The sequence below is a fragment of the Ailuropoda melanoleuca genome, chromosome 11 (genome assembly GCF_002007445.2).
Source record: "Ailuropoda melanoleuca isolate Jingjing chromosome 11, ASM200744v2, whole genome shotgun sequence".
Taxonomy (NCBI): Eukaryota; Metazoa; Chordata; class Mammalia; order Carnivora; family Ursidae; genus Ailuropoda; species Ailuropoda melanoleuca.
The window spans coordinates 108,871,985-108,888,481 of NC_048228.1; the positions used below are offsets into that span (position 1 = coordinate 108,871,985).

Genomic DNA, 16,497 nt, shown 5'->3' on the forward strand with positions numbered 1-16,497 from the left:
ATGCTGGTCCTCCAGACACCCTCCTAGGCTGACCAAGGGAAGAAAAGGCCCCACAGAAAACGTGGGCATGAGCTAGGACAGACACAGGCAGAGGAGGTCTCCTTTAAACCCCAGGAGGACATATCTGTACAACGGAGACCTTCACCTCCACAGAAATGCTGCGAGCAGGTGGCTCATGGGATATTCTGCTGCACCTGCCCAACAAGTTTTAAAAGCCTTGTCAACAAAATAGCTCTTGAGATTTCACCTAAGCCCAGACTTGGGATTCTGTGGACATCTCCACAGCTCTGAGGCACTCTGCCCTTCACTGCCCTCCTGGTTGAGGGTAGGGCATTTCCTCTTGGCTCAGAAGGTGTTTTCTCGGCAAAGTGGGCCAGGGAGGCAGGCCAGGGAAGCACAGCAGCTCTCCCACAGCCATGGCTCCCCCCACTTTGATCGCTCCCCTCTGAGCACAAGCTCGTCATCCCTTGTCTACATGATATGGACAATCTCCTAGGCAAACATCAATTTGTGGAACTCACTCAAGAAGGAGGGACCCCAAAACAGATGACAAAGTGTAATATGAATTGAAAAGGTGGTACAAGACCCACAGTCCTCACTCCTCCTCTGTACAAAAAGAAATCACACCCCAGGTTATAGGGTGGATTCTATCAAACCCTTTATGGAACAGAAAATTTAAACTATTCCTGAAAATTAAAAAAACATGGGAAGTTTCTCAATGCATTCTATGGGATTAGGATAAATAACTTTCATACAAAACAGACAAGGTCTCAAAGACACTCAATGATGCCTCAGAATACAAACCCAAAAATCCTAAATAAAATATTAGCTACTTAAATCTATTAATGGGTTAACAGAATATATACCATAATCTAATAGGCTTTAATCCCAGGAATGCAAGCATGTCTCAAAATTAGGAAACCTAATGTCTTACTTCAATGAGAAAAATACTAGAAAGAAAAACCATACAATCAAATTCAATATTATTCCTGTTTTTTAGAAAAATCATCACTTAAATAAGCTAGGAAAAAAGGAAACTTCCTTAATGTGTTAAAAACTCACCAGTACTCACGGGAGCATGGGACTTCATGGGATGAGTGCACAGCCGTCCCCGTGAAGCCGGAGCAGCACACGGTGCCTCCAGCTACGCTCATTTGTGACGAGCTGAGGTCTCTAACTGAAGCCAAACAGTGCAAACGGCGGAAAAGGTAACACAAAACTATCACTCATAGGAGACGCGGCTTCTAGAAACTTCAAGGCAGCTGACCCAGAAACTCCTGTAGAGTCAGTAAGGGTGCCGGGTAAAATGCCAACAGCCGGACGGCCCCGGCCCCGGCCCCGGCCCCAGCCCCAGAAGCCCCAGGTAAAAACTTGATGGAAGCCACGAACTATAAAACCATCAGACAGAATACAAAACACGACCTAAACACAGAAATGTGCACCACCTTCCTGGATGGACTCGATGCTGGAGCCGGTTCTCTATGTCCTGTACGTCCGCCGCTTTCAGGAAAAACATTTTCCTCTCACAAGCAGCAATTACTATCACACGTTTAAAAAAGGATTTCGGAGGAGGGGTGCCTGGGTGGCTCTGTCAGTTGAGCATCCGACTCTTGATCTCAGCTCAGGTCTTTTTTTTTTTTTTTTAAAGATTTTATTTATTTATTTGACAGAGACAGCCAGCGAGAGAGGGAACACAAGCAGGGGGAGTGGGAGAGGAAGAAGCAGGCTCATAGCGGAGGAGCCTGATGTGGGGCTCAATCCCATAACGCTGGGATCACGACCTGAGCCGAAGGCAGACGCTTAACCACTGCACCACCCAGGCGCCCCTCAGCTCAGGTCTTGATCTTGGGGTTGGGAGTTCAAGCCCCATGTTGCGCTCCATGGAGCCCATGTAAAATAAAATAAAATCTTTTTTTTTTTTAAATTTATATGACTGGAAATTTTTTTTTAAAGATTTTATTTATTTATTTGAGAGAGAGCGAGGGAGCATGAGCAGGTGTAGGGGCATGGGGAAAGGAAGAAGCAGACTCCCTGCTCAGCAGGAAGCCCAACTAGAGGCTCAATCCCAAGACCCTGAGATCATGACCTGAGCCAAAGGCATACACTTAATCAACTGAGCCACCCAGGCGCCCAAAATAAAATGAAATTTTAATTAAAAAAAAAAAAAGATTTTCAATAAGCTAGATATTAAGAAAGGTAGTAGTTTCTTTATCTGAGTACAGAACCCAGTCCAGAGCTGTTTGGACAGCTAACAACGTCAACAGAAACCTCCTCTTTGACCCCCACCCCCACATCCTCTGGGATTAATTTTTTCAAACACTTGGGTGCCTGCAGGCTTCCGTATGTGTCAAACAACAAATAAAGGATATGTTTTAAAATGCAAGCAAAACAAATGATTTCAAAGCTGTTACCCATGTCCCATGTCCATACTTAAATTTATGAATACTCAATTATTTACACATGTTTTGAAACCTTGGAATTACTAATAATTTCTAAACTACTACTTGATTAGAGGCGACTCATGTCCACTCCGAGGATTCCAGAACGACTGGTGCCCTCTGGATGTTGCTAAATTGCTCAGTTTCCTTAATGTGTATCAGTGGAATCATGGTTTCTTGATAGGTGAGTGAAAATAACATATTTTCTGGTTGCTTTAGTAAGGAGGATGATTTTTTTCTTTGTGTGTGGGGGGGAAGACCTTTTTTCCCTTTTCCTTATTGTGGTAAAATACATGTAACATAAAATTTACCATCTTAACCATTTTTTAAAAAAAGATTTTGTTTATTCATTTGAGAGAGAGAAAACAAGCTTGGGGGGGGTAGAGGCAGAGGGAGAAGCAGGCTCCCCACTGAGCAGGGAGGCTGATGTGGGGCTGGATGCCAGGACCCTGGGACCACGACCTGACCAGAAGGCAGACGCTTCACCGACTGAGCCACCCAGGCACCCACAAACTTTTTTTTTTTTTAAAGATTTTATTTATTNTTTTTTAATAGCCATCCTGATGGGTTTGTGGTGATTTAATATAAAATGATTGTAGCTTTGATTTGCAATTTCTTAATGATTAGTGATATTGAGCATTCTTTCATGTCCTTATTGGTCATTTGTAATCTTCTTTGTTTTTTTTTTAAAGATTTTTATTTATTTTTTTTTTATTTATTCGACAGAGATAGAGACAGCCAGCGAGAGAGGGAACACAAGCACGCGGAGTGGGAGAGGAAGAAGCAGGCTCATAGTGGAGGAGCCTGATGTGGGGCTCGATCCCATAGCGCCAGGATCACGCCCTGAGCCGAAGGCAGACGCTTAACCGCTGAAGGCACCCACAATCTTAACCATTTTTAGGTGTGCAGTTCAGTGGTATTAAGTACATTCACATTATCACGCAAACATCCTCACCATCCCTCCCCAGAACTTTCTCATCTTCCCCAACTGAAACTCTGTCCCCATGAAAAAACCCCCTGTTCTCCCCTCCCCTAGTCCTTCGTCCCCATGAGTTATACTTTCTGTCTCTAGTAGGAGTCTGACTACTGTAGGTACTTCATATAAGTGGAGTGCTATAATACTTGTCCTTCTGTGTCTGGTTTGGTTTACTTAGAGTAATGTCTGTAAGGTTCTTTCATATTTTTAGGTCCTCCATTGAGGTCCTTTTCCACCAAGTTAATTTCTGCATATGGTGTGAGGTAAGGCTCCAATGTCAATCTTTTGCACGGGGATGTGCAGTTTCCCAAGCACTGTTTGTTGAAAAGGCTGTCCTTTCCCCTTTGAGTGGTCTTGGCACCCTTACTGAATGTCACGTGACCACACATGAGGGTCTATCTTTATGTCAGCACCATGCTGGTTTGATTACTATAGCTCTGTAGTCCGTTTCGAATTCAGGAAGTTTGAGTCCTCCAGATCTGTTGTTCTTTTTCAAGACTGTTCCAGCTATTCTGAGTCCCCTGAGATTGCATATGAATTTTAAGATGGGTTTTTCTACTTCTACAAAAATGACTTTAGGATTTTGATAGGTATTGCACTGAGTCTGTAGACCATTTTAGCTAACACGGACATTTTAATATTATTGAGTCTTCCAATGAACATGGAATGTGCTTCCCTTTATGTCTTCAATTTCTTTTTTTTTTAAATTTTTTTAAAGATTTATTTATTTCAGAGTCAGTGAGACAGTGAGCTCAAGCATGAGTGCAGGGAGGGACAGAGGGAGAAGCAGACACCCCGCTGAGCAGGGAGCCCGACCGGGGCTCAATTCCAGGACCCCAGGATCATGACCTGAGCCGAAGGCAGAGGCCTGCCCGACTGAGCCACCTGGGCGACTTTCTTCTTTAGTTTCTTTCAGAAACGTTTTAATAGTTTTCATTGTACAAGCCTTCTATCTCGAATAAATTAATTTGTAAGTATTTTACTCTTGATACTGTTGTAAATGGGATATTTTCATAACTTCCTTTGCAGATTGTTCGTTAACATACAGAAATAACACTTCTTGTGCATTTACTTTGTTCCTGATGCTTTGCTAAATTCATTTACTCTAATAGCATTTATTTTTTTATAGTCTTTAGGATTTTCTACACACAAGATCATATCATCTGCAGAAATAACTTTCCTTCTTCCTTCCCAGTATGGAATGGCTTTTATTTTTCTTGCCCCACTGCTCTGACCAGAACTTCCAGTACCACATGGAATAGAAGTGGTGAAGGCAAGCAACCCTGCCTTGTCCCTCATCTTAGAGGAAAAGCTCTCAGTCTTTCACCACTGAGTATGATTTTCCTGTGGGTTTTTTTATATGGCTCTTACCATGTGGAGGCAGTTCCCTTCTGTTCCTAGTTTGTTGAGTGTTTTTATCATGAAAGGGTGTTAAATACTGTCAAATGATTTTCGTGTATCGAAGGACATGATCCTGTGTTTTTTTTACCCCCTCCGTTCTGCTGGTGCGGCATATTACACTGATCAGTTTTCGGGTACTGACCCATACTTGCGTTCCAGGTATAAATCCCACTTGGTCGTGGGGTATATAGTCTTAATGTGCTGCTGAATTCTGTTTGCTAGCATTGCGTTGAGGATTTTTGCATCCGTGTTCATCATGGATGCTGGTCTACGGTCTTCTTCTCTTACAGTATCTCTGTCTGGCTTTGGTATCAGGGTAAGGCTGGCCTCACAGAATGAGCTGGGAAGCTTCTCTCCCCTTCAATTTTTGGGAAAAGTCTGGGAAGGATTGGTGTTAATTCTTCTTTAAATGTTTAGGAGAATTCACCTGTGAAGCCGTCAGGTCCTGGGCTTTGCTCTGTTGGGAGATTTTTGATTACTCCTTCAGTGTCCTTACCAGTCGTAGGTCTATTCAGACTTTCTGTGTCTCCGTGATGTGGTCTTCGTAGGTTCTGTTTGCAGGAATTTGTCCGCTTATCTAAGTTATTCCGATTTGTGGTGTACACCTGTTCACAGTACTGACAATCCTTTTAACTTCTGTAGAATCAGTAATATGTTCCCCCTTCGTTTCTGATTTTAATAATTGGACTCTCTCTTTTTTTCTTAGCCCATATAGTTAAAGGTTTGTCAACTTGGATGATCTTAATGAACCAACTTTTGGTTTCACTGATATTCCTCTATTCTCTAGTTTGTTGATCTGCTCTAATCTTTATTATTTCTTTCCTTCTGCTAGCTTTGGGTTTAGTTTGTCTTTTTTCTCTAGATCCTTAAGTTGCCAAGTTAGGCTGCTGATCTAAATGAGATCTTTCCTGCTTTTTATTGTAAACATTTAGAGTTGTAAGTACATGTACTTTTAAAGAAATAAAATTTAATTTCAGCTTTACTTTTTAAAGTAAGACTGTATTTTCCTTCCTAGAGAAAACAAGTATACTGTTATTTTTATACATACCCCATTTTTGTCAGAATAGCAGTGATAACTCCATGTATTATATTCCTAAATAGGCATTTAACTTCAGGTACAAATACACCAAGAAATTACTGTTCCCAAAGGTTTTCTCAATCTTAGCAAAGTCTCAGTCCTTCCTTTCTTCTAAGGGTTGTCTTGGGGCATTTATGTGTTTAGTCCCCATTCAACTGGAGAAATAAAGAAAGGATTTCTGAAACTAGAATTGCATTTATATTCGTCATACTTATAAAGTGAGATGAGAGAGAGTCCACGGGGGCCACGGTAGGGCAGGATGCAGATACCCCTGATCCAAACCCCAGAGTCTCCAAAGTAGAATACAGAGGGGCGCCTAGGTGGCTCAGTTGAGCATCCAACTCTTGGCATCAGCTCAGGTCACAATCTCAGGGTCGTGGAATCAAGCCCCATGTGAGGCTCCGTGCTCAGAGCAGAGTCTGCTTGAGATTCTCTCCCTCTGCCCCCATCCCTGTGCTCTCTTCTAAAATAAACACATAAATCTTAAAAAAAAAAAAAAAAAGGAAAGTACAGAGCTGTCAGTGCTCTCTTATTACCCCTTATGCCCTATTACCTTGAAAAGGGCTGTTCTGAATGCTCCCTCCTCTGACCCACCCTCCCATGGTTTTAGAAAGGCAGGCAGGCTGGCTGGGATACCCCGTGGAAGTCCTGCTCTGTGTCCCCAAGAGGGTCTTGCTGACCAGCTGCACCCGCCCTTTGGACCCTTCTCCAACAGGAGCCCCTGCCTTCTTGGGCCTTCCTCCCAGCCTGTAAGCCACCTGCCAAGCACAACCATGTTCTGTCTGCACTCCCTCTCTACATAGTTAGAGACAGAGAAGGGGCTCTGAGCAGCACAGCATTCCGTGAATGGTTCCTGAAATTACAAGGCTCAGCAGCTCCCCAAGGCCCCATGGGCTCTTGCAGGTGACAATGAGCCAGGTAGCAGCCTATGCAGGGACACTGTGTGTGGCTAGGTCAACGTGGACCCAACGAACAGCTGCTGCCACCCCCAGGCATAGCTGGGTGAAGGCCACCATGGTACCAGAGGGCCTCAGTTCCCTCTGGAAAGTCAGCAGCCAGACTCCTCCCACCTGTACCTTCCCTGTCACCTTGGCACATGTGCCTTACCCACAGCAGGTCCTGGTGGCACACACTCACCTGCTCGTCGACGTAGGCATCGATCCGTTGCTGGCATTCCAGCCACTCCTCAGCCACCCTACGCAACTCCTCTTCAGAGCGCTGGTACCGCTGCAGCAAGGTGCTGTATGTGTCCTCATTGCACGTGTCATGTGTCGTGGTTCCCAGCCTAGGGAGAGAGGCATTTCAGCAAAAGAAAGGGGCCCAAAGGCTCTGGGCCAGAGACCAGAGGTCTGCTTGTTTGTCAACTCCTCTCCCAATGTGACACGTGGGACACCACCACACACCACACATGGCTGCTGTGAGGGATCAGCAAATACATATGCAAGGCACCTCAGAACAGAGTCTGGCATAAAGGAGAAGCTCAAACAAGTAAGAATTCAAAAGAAAAAAAGTCAGTGGTGAATAAGACTGTTCTACAAGACTAAGGCCTTGGGGCACCTGGGGGGCTCAGTCTGTTGAACGTCTGACTCTTGGGTTTCAGCGCAGGTCATGGTCTCAGGGTCAAGAGATCACACCCCATATCAGGCTCTATGCTCAGCAGGGAGTCTGCTAGAGATTCTCTCTCTCCCTCTGCCCCTCCCTCAACTCCCTCTCTACAGACAGACATACACATATACGTACACACATACATACATAAATGAGCCCTAGCAGTTCAGTTTACTAAATCTGGAGTTGTAACCTATTTTTCCCCAATGAAATACACTGACCCAGAGAAACCACAGCATTTAATGAGAAATACAAAACTGGGACTTGATTTTCAAATTAAGTAAAACAGAAAATTTGATTCAAAGAAATATATTTTATAGTTTTATTTATTATATATTATTTAAGAAAGTTGGTAAGACGACAAATGAGAAAGTGAACCGAAAACAAAACACACATACAGTAAACAATGAGGGAAACACCTAGACTTCCAGGAAACAGAATACGGGGGCGGGCAGGGGATGGCCTGGGGTGAGCAGAAAGCCAAGCGGGACAGCAGGGACAAGCGGGTGAGCAGACTAACATGTCATCAGAAACTGCTCATTGTCTGAATATCTAAATACATTAACGCTGGAACAAAAACAACTGTAATAACGGCATCTCGACAAGAAATTTCAAAATCAAAACAACATTTATAGTCACTCAGGGGCAAAAAGACAATGTGCAGGAATGATCAGCAGTGTCAACATAAAAATACTGGAAGCTACACAGTGGGAATCCACATCTAGACAAAGGGATTCCAGATAACTAGGTGCCTATCATGATGCTTGTAATTACATCTCTTCATTCATGTGTACTTTACTTACACGTGTGCTTTGAAATAAACTCTGCCCATGTTAAGTGATGATATGACTATGCCATCATGTTTAAAGATGTGTGTGGGGTGGACACCGAACTGTTTACAGTACCTCTGTCTCTTCATGATTTTGTATATTTTCAGAATTTCACTGTATCACAATCTAATAATTTTATAATAAATATAAACAATAAAGTAATTTTAAAATTAGGATGCTCGCAATGGACACAAAGGCTCCCTCTCCTTTCCCCTGTCTCCGCCTGTGGGTGGATCCCACTTGTGACTATTGCGTGAAACAGCAAAGGAACTCACAGCTGCTCAAGTTATCTACACACGTGTCCCACTGTGAAATTCACGCCAAGGAGGGAGCAGGCAGAAGCCAGGCCTAACCGAATAGGTGTTTAGGGGAGGCCAGAGACAGAAAAGAAATGGAGACTGACCCACACAATGACTAAGGCTCTCTCAAACACTAAGGCTGTCCTTTCTAAGGCTGTTTCTGCCCCTCAGAATACAAAACTCCTCAAGACGCAGAATCCAGTGACTCTGACTGGGCTCTGCACAGCCACTGGGTGGCCCTCGGGCCTGAGAACACACCCTTCTGTCTTGCTGCTCACCAGCCCACAGAGCAAGCCACTTTCTCCCCATTCCTGCTTCCACAACCTTGCTCATTACAGACGGATTTCCATGCTTCACGAAAAGCCCGCCTTCTACATAATGCCACCCCACTCCTTTTGTACCACTTGGAAAACAGGGATGTTAAGGGGGACAGGCACCTGCCCAGCACACACTTCCCTTCCCCTCCTACTGGATGTGAGAACTGCTCTCCTATACTGTGACAGAGGTTCCATTTTGAGCCAATGGAGAGCAAAGCAGCCAGGGGTCCTGGGACATCTTTGATGGGGTGATGAGAGCACAATGTGTAGGCACAGGGCTTACATTCAAGCCAAGCTGGGCTGGAATCCAGACAGGAAACAAGGAACATCCTCATGGTCGCACAACACGAGTGGTTCAGCAAACAGGTTACTGTCTAAATATTCACTCTGTAAACACACGCTAGCGCCACGGACAGATCCTCTCGGTAACATCTACTACTAATAGCGTGCATGTGCAGCATAAGGAGAATGAAAGGAAGTCAGTTTTGGCAAGTTTATTCACAAGCCTAACTCAACATCTCCCTAACAATGAATATCATATATTTAAAATAAAAACCAGTTGGGCAATCACTAATAATGCCCGCAACAACAAACAAGCAGACGGTGGGGGCTCCTGGTCTTGCCGCAGACACGAGCTCGACAAAGCTTCTGGACCCACCACCAGCTCTCAGGCAGCACAGACAGAAAGCCTGTGTGGCGCTCCATGAGTGCACACGCCGCAGGGCCCAGATTCGGGTGCCGCCGGGGGGCCGACGGTTCAGGTTCTCCAACAGAGAAATTGGAAGGGAAAAAGGGGTGGGGTGGGGGCCAGCAGGTTAAAGAATTATGAGAGACACGGGGGAAAGAAGGGACGGGAGTCATTGCTTCACAGTGATAGTCTCTGTCTGGGGTGATGAGGCAAGTGCTGGAAACGGACACTGGGGACGGTTGCTCAACACTGTGAACTAATTAATCCTGGCAAGTTTCGTGTTGTATATATTTTACCACAATTTTCAAAAATTAGTAATGTAATATACCAACAGCCATCGATTTGTACACTTTAAATGAGTCAACTATAATGATACGTAAATTATATCTCAGCAAACCTGTTTAAAAAAGGAGAAATAACTGCCCTGAACTAAGTCAGTTCCTTTACATGAGGTCAACCTCATGTAGATTTGTATTAAAAAAAAACAAAAAACGAAAAATACAGCAGAAGAAAAATCAGACAAGCCCTGTAGAAAAGCACACTTGAACAACAGGAGAATAAACAAGGAAGGAGCGGGACCGCCGTGGCAGGCGGTGGCGTGGCAGCTCCGGCCGAGCAGCCAGTCTGTGCTTGGAGGCCGCACGCAGGAGGAACTGACTTCCTGGGGCCACGGCCAAGCTTGCTGCTAACAAGTCTTTCAGACGCATGTCTGCTCAGTGTCGTCTTCTCTGTCTATATCTTACCTTAATAATCAAGTTAAACAAACACAGGGCTAGAGACTAGGGGTCAATATTAAAATACTCCCAACTACAGAGTTTGTGTGTCACAGATGCAATCATTACTTTAGGGGTTGGTACTTGTATATGACTTGTCCCCAAACTCTTACAAGTCGATCAGTGGCTATCTGCACACTAGAAGCTCACACCTGAATTACTGTTGGTTTGACAAGGGAATCTGCCAGCGAACCCAAAGGAACCGTCCCTTCCAACATCACCAGCTTCCCCTGGGAATGCTCTGCTTGCCCCCTCCCCAGCTCTGTCCCTGTCTCTATCTCCCTCGCTCCCTCACCCGTGCCCAAGAGCACTACCTCAGTCTGACCCCAGAATTAACTTTCAAGATTAAAACGCTGCCAATCTTTTGGAGTCTGACCATGATTTGCAATGAGGGATTAAGAAACCCAGAACTAGGGGCACCTGGGTGGCTCAGTCGGTTGAGCGTCCGACTCTTGTTTTCAGCTCAGGTCAGGATCTCAGGGGTGAGAACAAAGCCCACATCAGGCTCCACACTCAGTGCGGCGTCTGCTGAAGGCTCTCTCCCTCTGACCCTCCCCCTCGTGCTCTCTCTCAAGTAAATAATCTAGAAAGAAAGAAAGGGAGGGAGGGAGGAGAGAGAAAGCAATCAATCTGGAACTAAGGCACAGCCAAGAATGGAGTTTCAGCATACAATTCAGTTCCCTGTCACTCACCCCCAGTTGATGACAGGCCCATCAAACTAACTGGCTCACCAGAAAAAGAAAATACAAAGCCCTAGAATCTTGCTGTAAGAACTCCCACCTTCCCAAGATGCATGTTTTTTTCATAAAAAGTGCCTTTGGTGGATGTAAACATCAGTGACGAGGGACAAAACCATGTTCTGCATTTCAAACTCACAGCTCTGAATACTTCCCTGACCCTTTCTTCAGTGGAGGTGAAAAATAGGACACTCAAGTCTCCATGCCCCACCATGGAACGTGCCAGACGCTCTGAGACTAGACACAGAGGGAAAGGGTAGGCGGGGAGCAGGCTGTGGGGAAGTGGATGCCAGGAGGGTCAGGAGCCAAGCAGAGCACTGACCACACCCACACAACACTTTGTTCTGGTCTCTCTGCCCTCATCACCTTTATCCAATGGCTTTCAGGGTTATTCCTTCTCCAGAAGTGAGGGTGTCAAGTGGGAACAGTTATGACCCCTCAGATAGGATTTGGGAATACAGGGAATGAAGACTAGGGATTTCAAGGGAAAACAAAGTGACTGGTCTGAAGTCAACTTACAACAATAATTTATTTACTTAAAAATAAGTTCCCTTCTTTGTGAATCTGGTCCAAATAAATGTTAGCATGGACATTTAAATAAGGGTGACCACGGTCTGTGCTGTCATTAAGCATCTCTAGTACAGGACTCTGTTCCTACGAGGTAAGTCCACAGGAACAGAAGCGCCACGTGGCAGAACTGCGGCAGCAGGTGCCTGGCTGAGCAGCGCACAGCAACTGCAGACCCAAGGGGCCTCCTCCCAGCAGGGTCGTGCGGAACCGACACACTCCCAGCCACATGTCCTTCACCTGCCAGCACAGCAGGGCAGACACCCTGAGTACTGTACTTGGCACCCCTCGTCCTGGCACATGAGCAGAAGACGCACGGATACTCCACACCACTAAGAAGTGGCCAAACCATGAACAAAGGCCCTGAGGGAATGTTTCAGAGACACAAATCCTTGCCTTCAGTGCCCAGGAGCCCCATGGCACCGTCAGGCCCATCAAGGAACCGTCCTTCCCCCTCTGATACCCACTCCCCATCTCCTCAGCACACCCGAGTGCCACAGCCATCTGGCCAACCTGAGTCTTGTCAAAGTAAAACTCTATGTTTACCACAGCTTTTCCTTATTCACAAGGAATCTGTGGTGTTAAATCTTAGTGGCATTACTACTGAGGTTGTTATTTTAAGGTTTAATTGTACTCCTCTTGGGATTTTGAGTTTCTGCCCAATGATACTGTTCTCTGAGCGAGAACTTCCACACTGCGGTCGTGTTCTGACACACACACACGTGACACCACAGGGAGAAGGACCGTGCTGTCACATCAAGGAGACGTATGCAGATGAAGACCAGATACCTGATCTGCGACACCAGTGCTGGCAAGCTGCTCTGGAGAAGTGGCTCCGAAAAGACCAGATTTTCAAACAGGTGCTTATTATGCAGTTCCCATGTCACCTGGAACTTTTTCAAGTGTTCATTTTCCTAGTTAAAAAAATAAATAAATAAACAGAAGATGTACTACATTGATGAAGACTAAAAACTCCCCAGAAGGATCCGCCCCCTCCATCCCTCTTTGCAGGCCCAGAACATTCTGCGGACAAGGGGTCGCCGCTCCCTGTACACCCAGAACATACCCTGATGCAGATCTCTGGCCACACGCACACAGGACCCCACCTCTCCTCCCTTCTAAATCCTCCCCCACACAGAAAGAGGGTAAGACACACACAGATGAAGAAGCGACAGAAAGAGAGAAACAAATGCACGTATTTGATGGTCATTCCTTACAACTGTGCTTCCAAAATGCACTGAAAACCCTACTCTTCAAACAATTTAAATGCATACAAATCCTCTGAGGTCAAAGGGCAATCATTTTCTCACCTATCTTGAGAAGTCTCCCATTCTGGTGGATGCAAATAATTTGTCCACTGGTGATATGACATGAAAGGTCATGTTTTTCCTCTCCCTAATCCACAAAGGCAAACTCATCAGTTACTTTAGATTGCTTTTAAACATTTGGGAGTGTCCTGGCCATCATAAAGAGTGACATCAAAAGAAACATCCATTTGCCCTCAACACAAGGTAGGCAGGATAGAGAGGGTACCTTTCCTAAGCGCAGATCTTGCTATGAGCATATGCATGTGGGACCCCCATGCGTCCACCTGCAAGCTGAGTGGCACTGTAGGACTCCTTGTGTTTCGATCATCTTACATCCTTGGGTACGTGTTCCTTCCCTAAACCACTGACAACTGGAGGAATTGCTTCACATTATGTAGCAATACTCCATGAGAAGGTTTACTCATGGTGACCACTTTTACAATCTAGCTCAACTGAATCCACATGATCACACCCGCAGATCTTAGTAAACAATCTATGCACGAAGACTCCGTTGTTTTGCCCGATAACTGGCTGGCATGGGGGCTGAGAGAACGAGTTAAAATGACCATTTCCTGTTCCTGAGCATAACCAGTGAGACAGAGCTGGGCACACTGGCGGCACCACTCCAGCACAAATGGATGTCTGCCCTGCCACCTGAAGGCCCCTGCTCACGCCCTGCAAACAGAGGGAGGCCCCGCAAGGAACCCGTGACACCTGCAGAGAACCTCAAACCCTCAGTTTGCCCATGTTCCCAGAGCTTGCTCTCACTCCCCCAGACGTGCACTCCGGCACCTCCCGTCGCCATTACTCAATACAGGAAAGCTGGCCGGGGAGCTGATAAATTCCACCCGATTTCTGGAATGAGAACCTTGCCGAAGAATGTACTAAGGATGTGGCTACAGAGGACATGTCGAACAAGTCACATGTCACAGACGTCAGCAGAGACCACTCTGTGCACTGTGCCAGGTATAAGGACATAAAGACTAATCCAATAGGCCCCTGCTCTCCAGGAGTCACCAGCGGACAGAGGAGTAGGCAGTGATCTGATTTACAATTTGTCTCTACAACAAAGAACATGCAGGAGCTAAAGCAGCAGCCAGACCAGTCCCCCCCCACCCCCCGCCAGCTAAGGGAAGGCTCTGGGCAGGTGGCTCAGGAGAGCTGAGGGCTTGCCTGGGCTCCACCATAAACCTTTGGGGCCGAGTGCGTGGTCCCTGCCTGCCTGCCTACTTATGGGGGTGGGACACAGCTCTGGCCTCTGGGGGTCACGTTACTACTGATAACTACATGAAGGCTGACTTAGGAAGATGGTTGGCATTTTTTAATGAAACTTGAAATCATATTTCCAAATGAGGCATGCAAGAGAAACAGCAGACCCCCAACTCATTTCCCAGCCTAAAATCAACTTGGGAAAAAAACGTGCGCTAGCAACAGAGTGCTTCCTGCAGGCCAGGCACTGTTCTTAGCGCTTGCAAGTGTCATCTCATCAGCACCCTCCACAACTCTGAACTGGGTGCTGCCAGTCCCCATTGACAGGCCAGAAACAGCCTACAGAGGCTGAGTGATGTGCCCGGGGCCATGGGGATGGGGGTCTGCAGGGGGGAAAGGGGGATGTGCACTCACAGCTGCTAGGAGAGGTGGCGCCTGCGCGTGAGCGTGGCCGAGACTCAGCGCTGCCTGAGCTAGAGGCACGGAGAACAAGCTCGCCAATGACTCAAGCTTAGGCTTTTCTATCCAAACTAGTTTTACTTCTCATATTCAACTGCAAAAAGGTTTTTGGGGGTCTGGAAGGAGAAAGAGGAGGTGTTTAGAATTAAGTCCTATAACAGACCTTGAGAAATACCAGGATATTCAAGATGCTTCTGTCCTTATGGATGGAAATTCAGATTTCATGATTACTGCAGCCCTGGCAGGGCATTTCCCAGACGGTGGGAAGCACAACCTAAATGTAGTCCCAATTCTACTTTAATATTTAAAATAAATTTTTAAAACGTGACCGTATCATGCTGTTTGATCCCCAGGGCAGTGCAGAGTCAGCCTGCGAGTGCACTTCCCAGGAGCGTCATGTTTTTAGAAACAGCTGGCTATGTCTAAAATGTACTCCGCAGGCTCTGCAGAACCGGACAAACAGCGACGTGGTTTCCAGAGAAGCCGGATGAGGTAGCAGAGAATCAGCTGGCGCAGTTTGTGCAGCAAGCCAACTTGCTGCTTTAAGGAAAACAATGGACCCGATTTGTGGGCAATCATAAAATCTGAGCTTCCCAGCAAAAATCTGAATTTTGGAAAATTTGAATCTGCCACTGTGGCCTTGAAGCTTCTCCATTCTGATGAGGATCAGTGGTGACAGTAACAAAGGTCATTTTTTATACCGAGTATCATCAGGAAGACCTGCACCACAGTCCTCGGCGAGCCAGTATATTCCAAATGACCAACGTATGATGCTAGAAAACCACCACATGTGGGCAGATCCATTCAAAGCGTGGGCTATACTGCTGGTTCTGAGGTAACAGAGTGCGGTCAGCTCAATGGCATGCTTGCACTTGCAGACCCTACCCTGCGACTGACCGCTGAGAAGCTCAGGCTCTGGTGTACTCTCAAAGAACGGCTGACAAGGCTATTAGGATATTCCTCCCTTTTCCGAACACGTGTCTGTGTGAGGCAGGATTTTCTTCAGTAACTTCTGCCAAAGCAACCTATGACAACAACATGAGTGCAGAAGCAGCTATGAGAATTGATGTGTCCTCTACTGAGCCAGAAACTAAGGAGATTTGCAAAAATGTAAATGGTCTTCTTCTTACTAAATGTGTTTTGGAAAATAGTTCTTTTTTGGGGCACGTGGGTGGCTCAGGTCCTGGAACCCAGCCCCATGTCAGGCTCCCTGCTTGGCGGGGAGCCTGCTTCTCCCTCTGCCAGCCACTTCCCCTACTTGTGCTCTTGCTCGCTCTCTCTCAAATAGGGAAAATCTTTAAAAAAAATTATTTTTTATTTAAAACTGTGTTATTTATGATATGTAATGGGATCATTGTTTTAAAAGTGATTTCATAGTTTTAAATTTAATTTCAACACAGCAAATATTGATAGATAAAATCTACACACACAAAAGCCCTTCAGAGTCCTCAGTTTCTAAGTTGAAAGGGCCCCCAAGTCCAAAAATGTTGAGAACTACTACCTTGAGATACTGACTTTAATTGTATTTTAACTTAGCTCTGTCCGTTCTTTGCACCACATGGATCACTGGGTGGGCCTGAAAGGATGTTGTTATACATTTGTGAACCTTGCTGGATCTTGACTTGAACACTACAACCATAAAAGAGATTTTTAAGGTAACTGGGAAATTTTTATACAGATTGGGTATGGTAATAAGAAATCACGGTTAGCTTTCGTGACATGACAGGGCATTGTGGTTACCTAAGATGATGCCAAGCCCACCATCTGTGTGTTGCCTGACTGAGTGTCTTGACCACTGTTAAGTAACTTGTGG

The 16,497-nt window shown here is 45.8% G+C and overlaps 1 protein-coding gene across 4 annotated transcripts in view; it reads right to left on the reverse strand.

The window, feature by feature from the left end:
• The window catches only part of FAM193A (family with sequence similarity 193 member A), a 113,548-nt gene that overhangs the window by 53,505 nt on the left and 43,546 nt on the right, over positions 1-16,497 (reverse strand). For all 4 annotated transcript variants that reach the window (XM_034672205.1, XM_034672204.1, XM_011221429.3 and 1 more), the window contains 2 exons: positions 12,499-12,623; positions 7,031-7,178 (listed from right to left, as the gene is read on the reverse strand). In XM_034672205.1, coding sequence (XP_034528096.1) covers positions 7,031-7,178; positions 12,499-12,623 — 273 coding nt within the window. The remainder of the gene's footprint in view (positions 1-7,030; positions 7,179-12,498; positions 12,624-16,497) is intronic.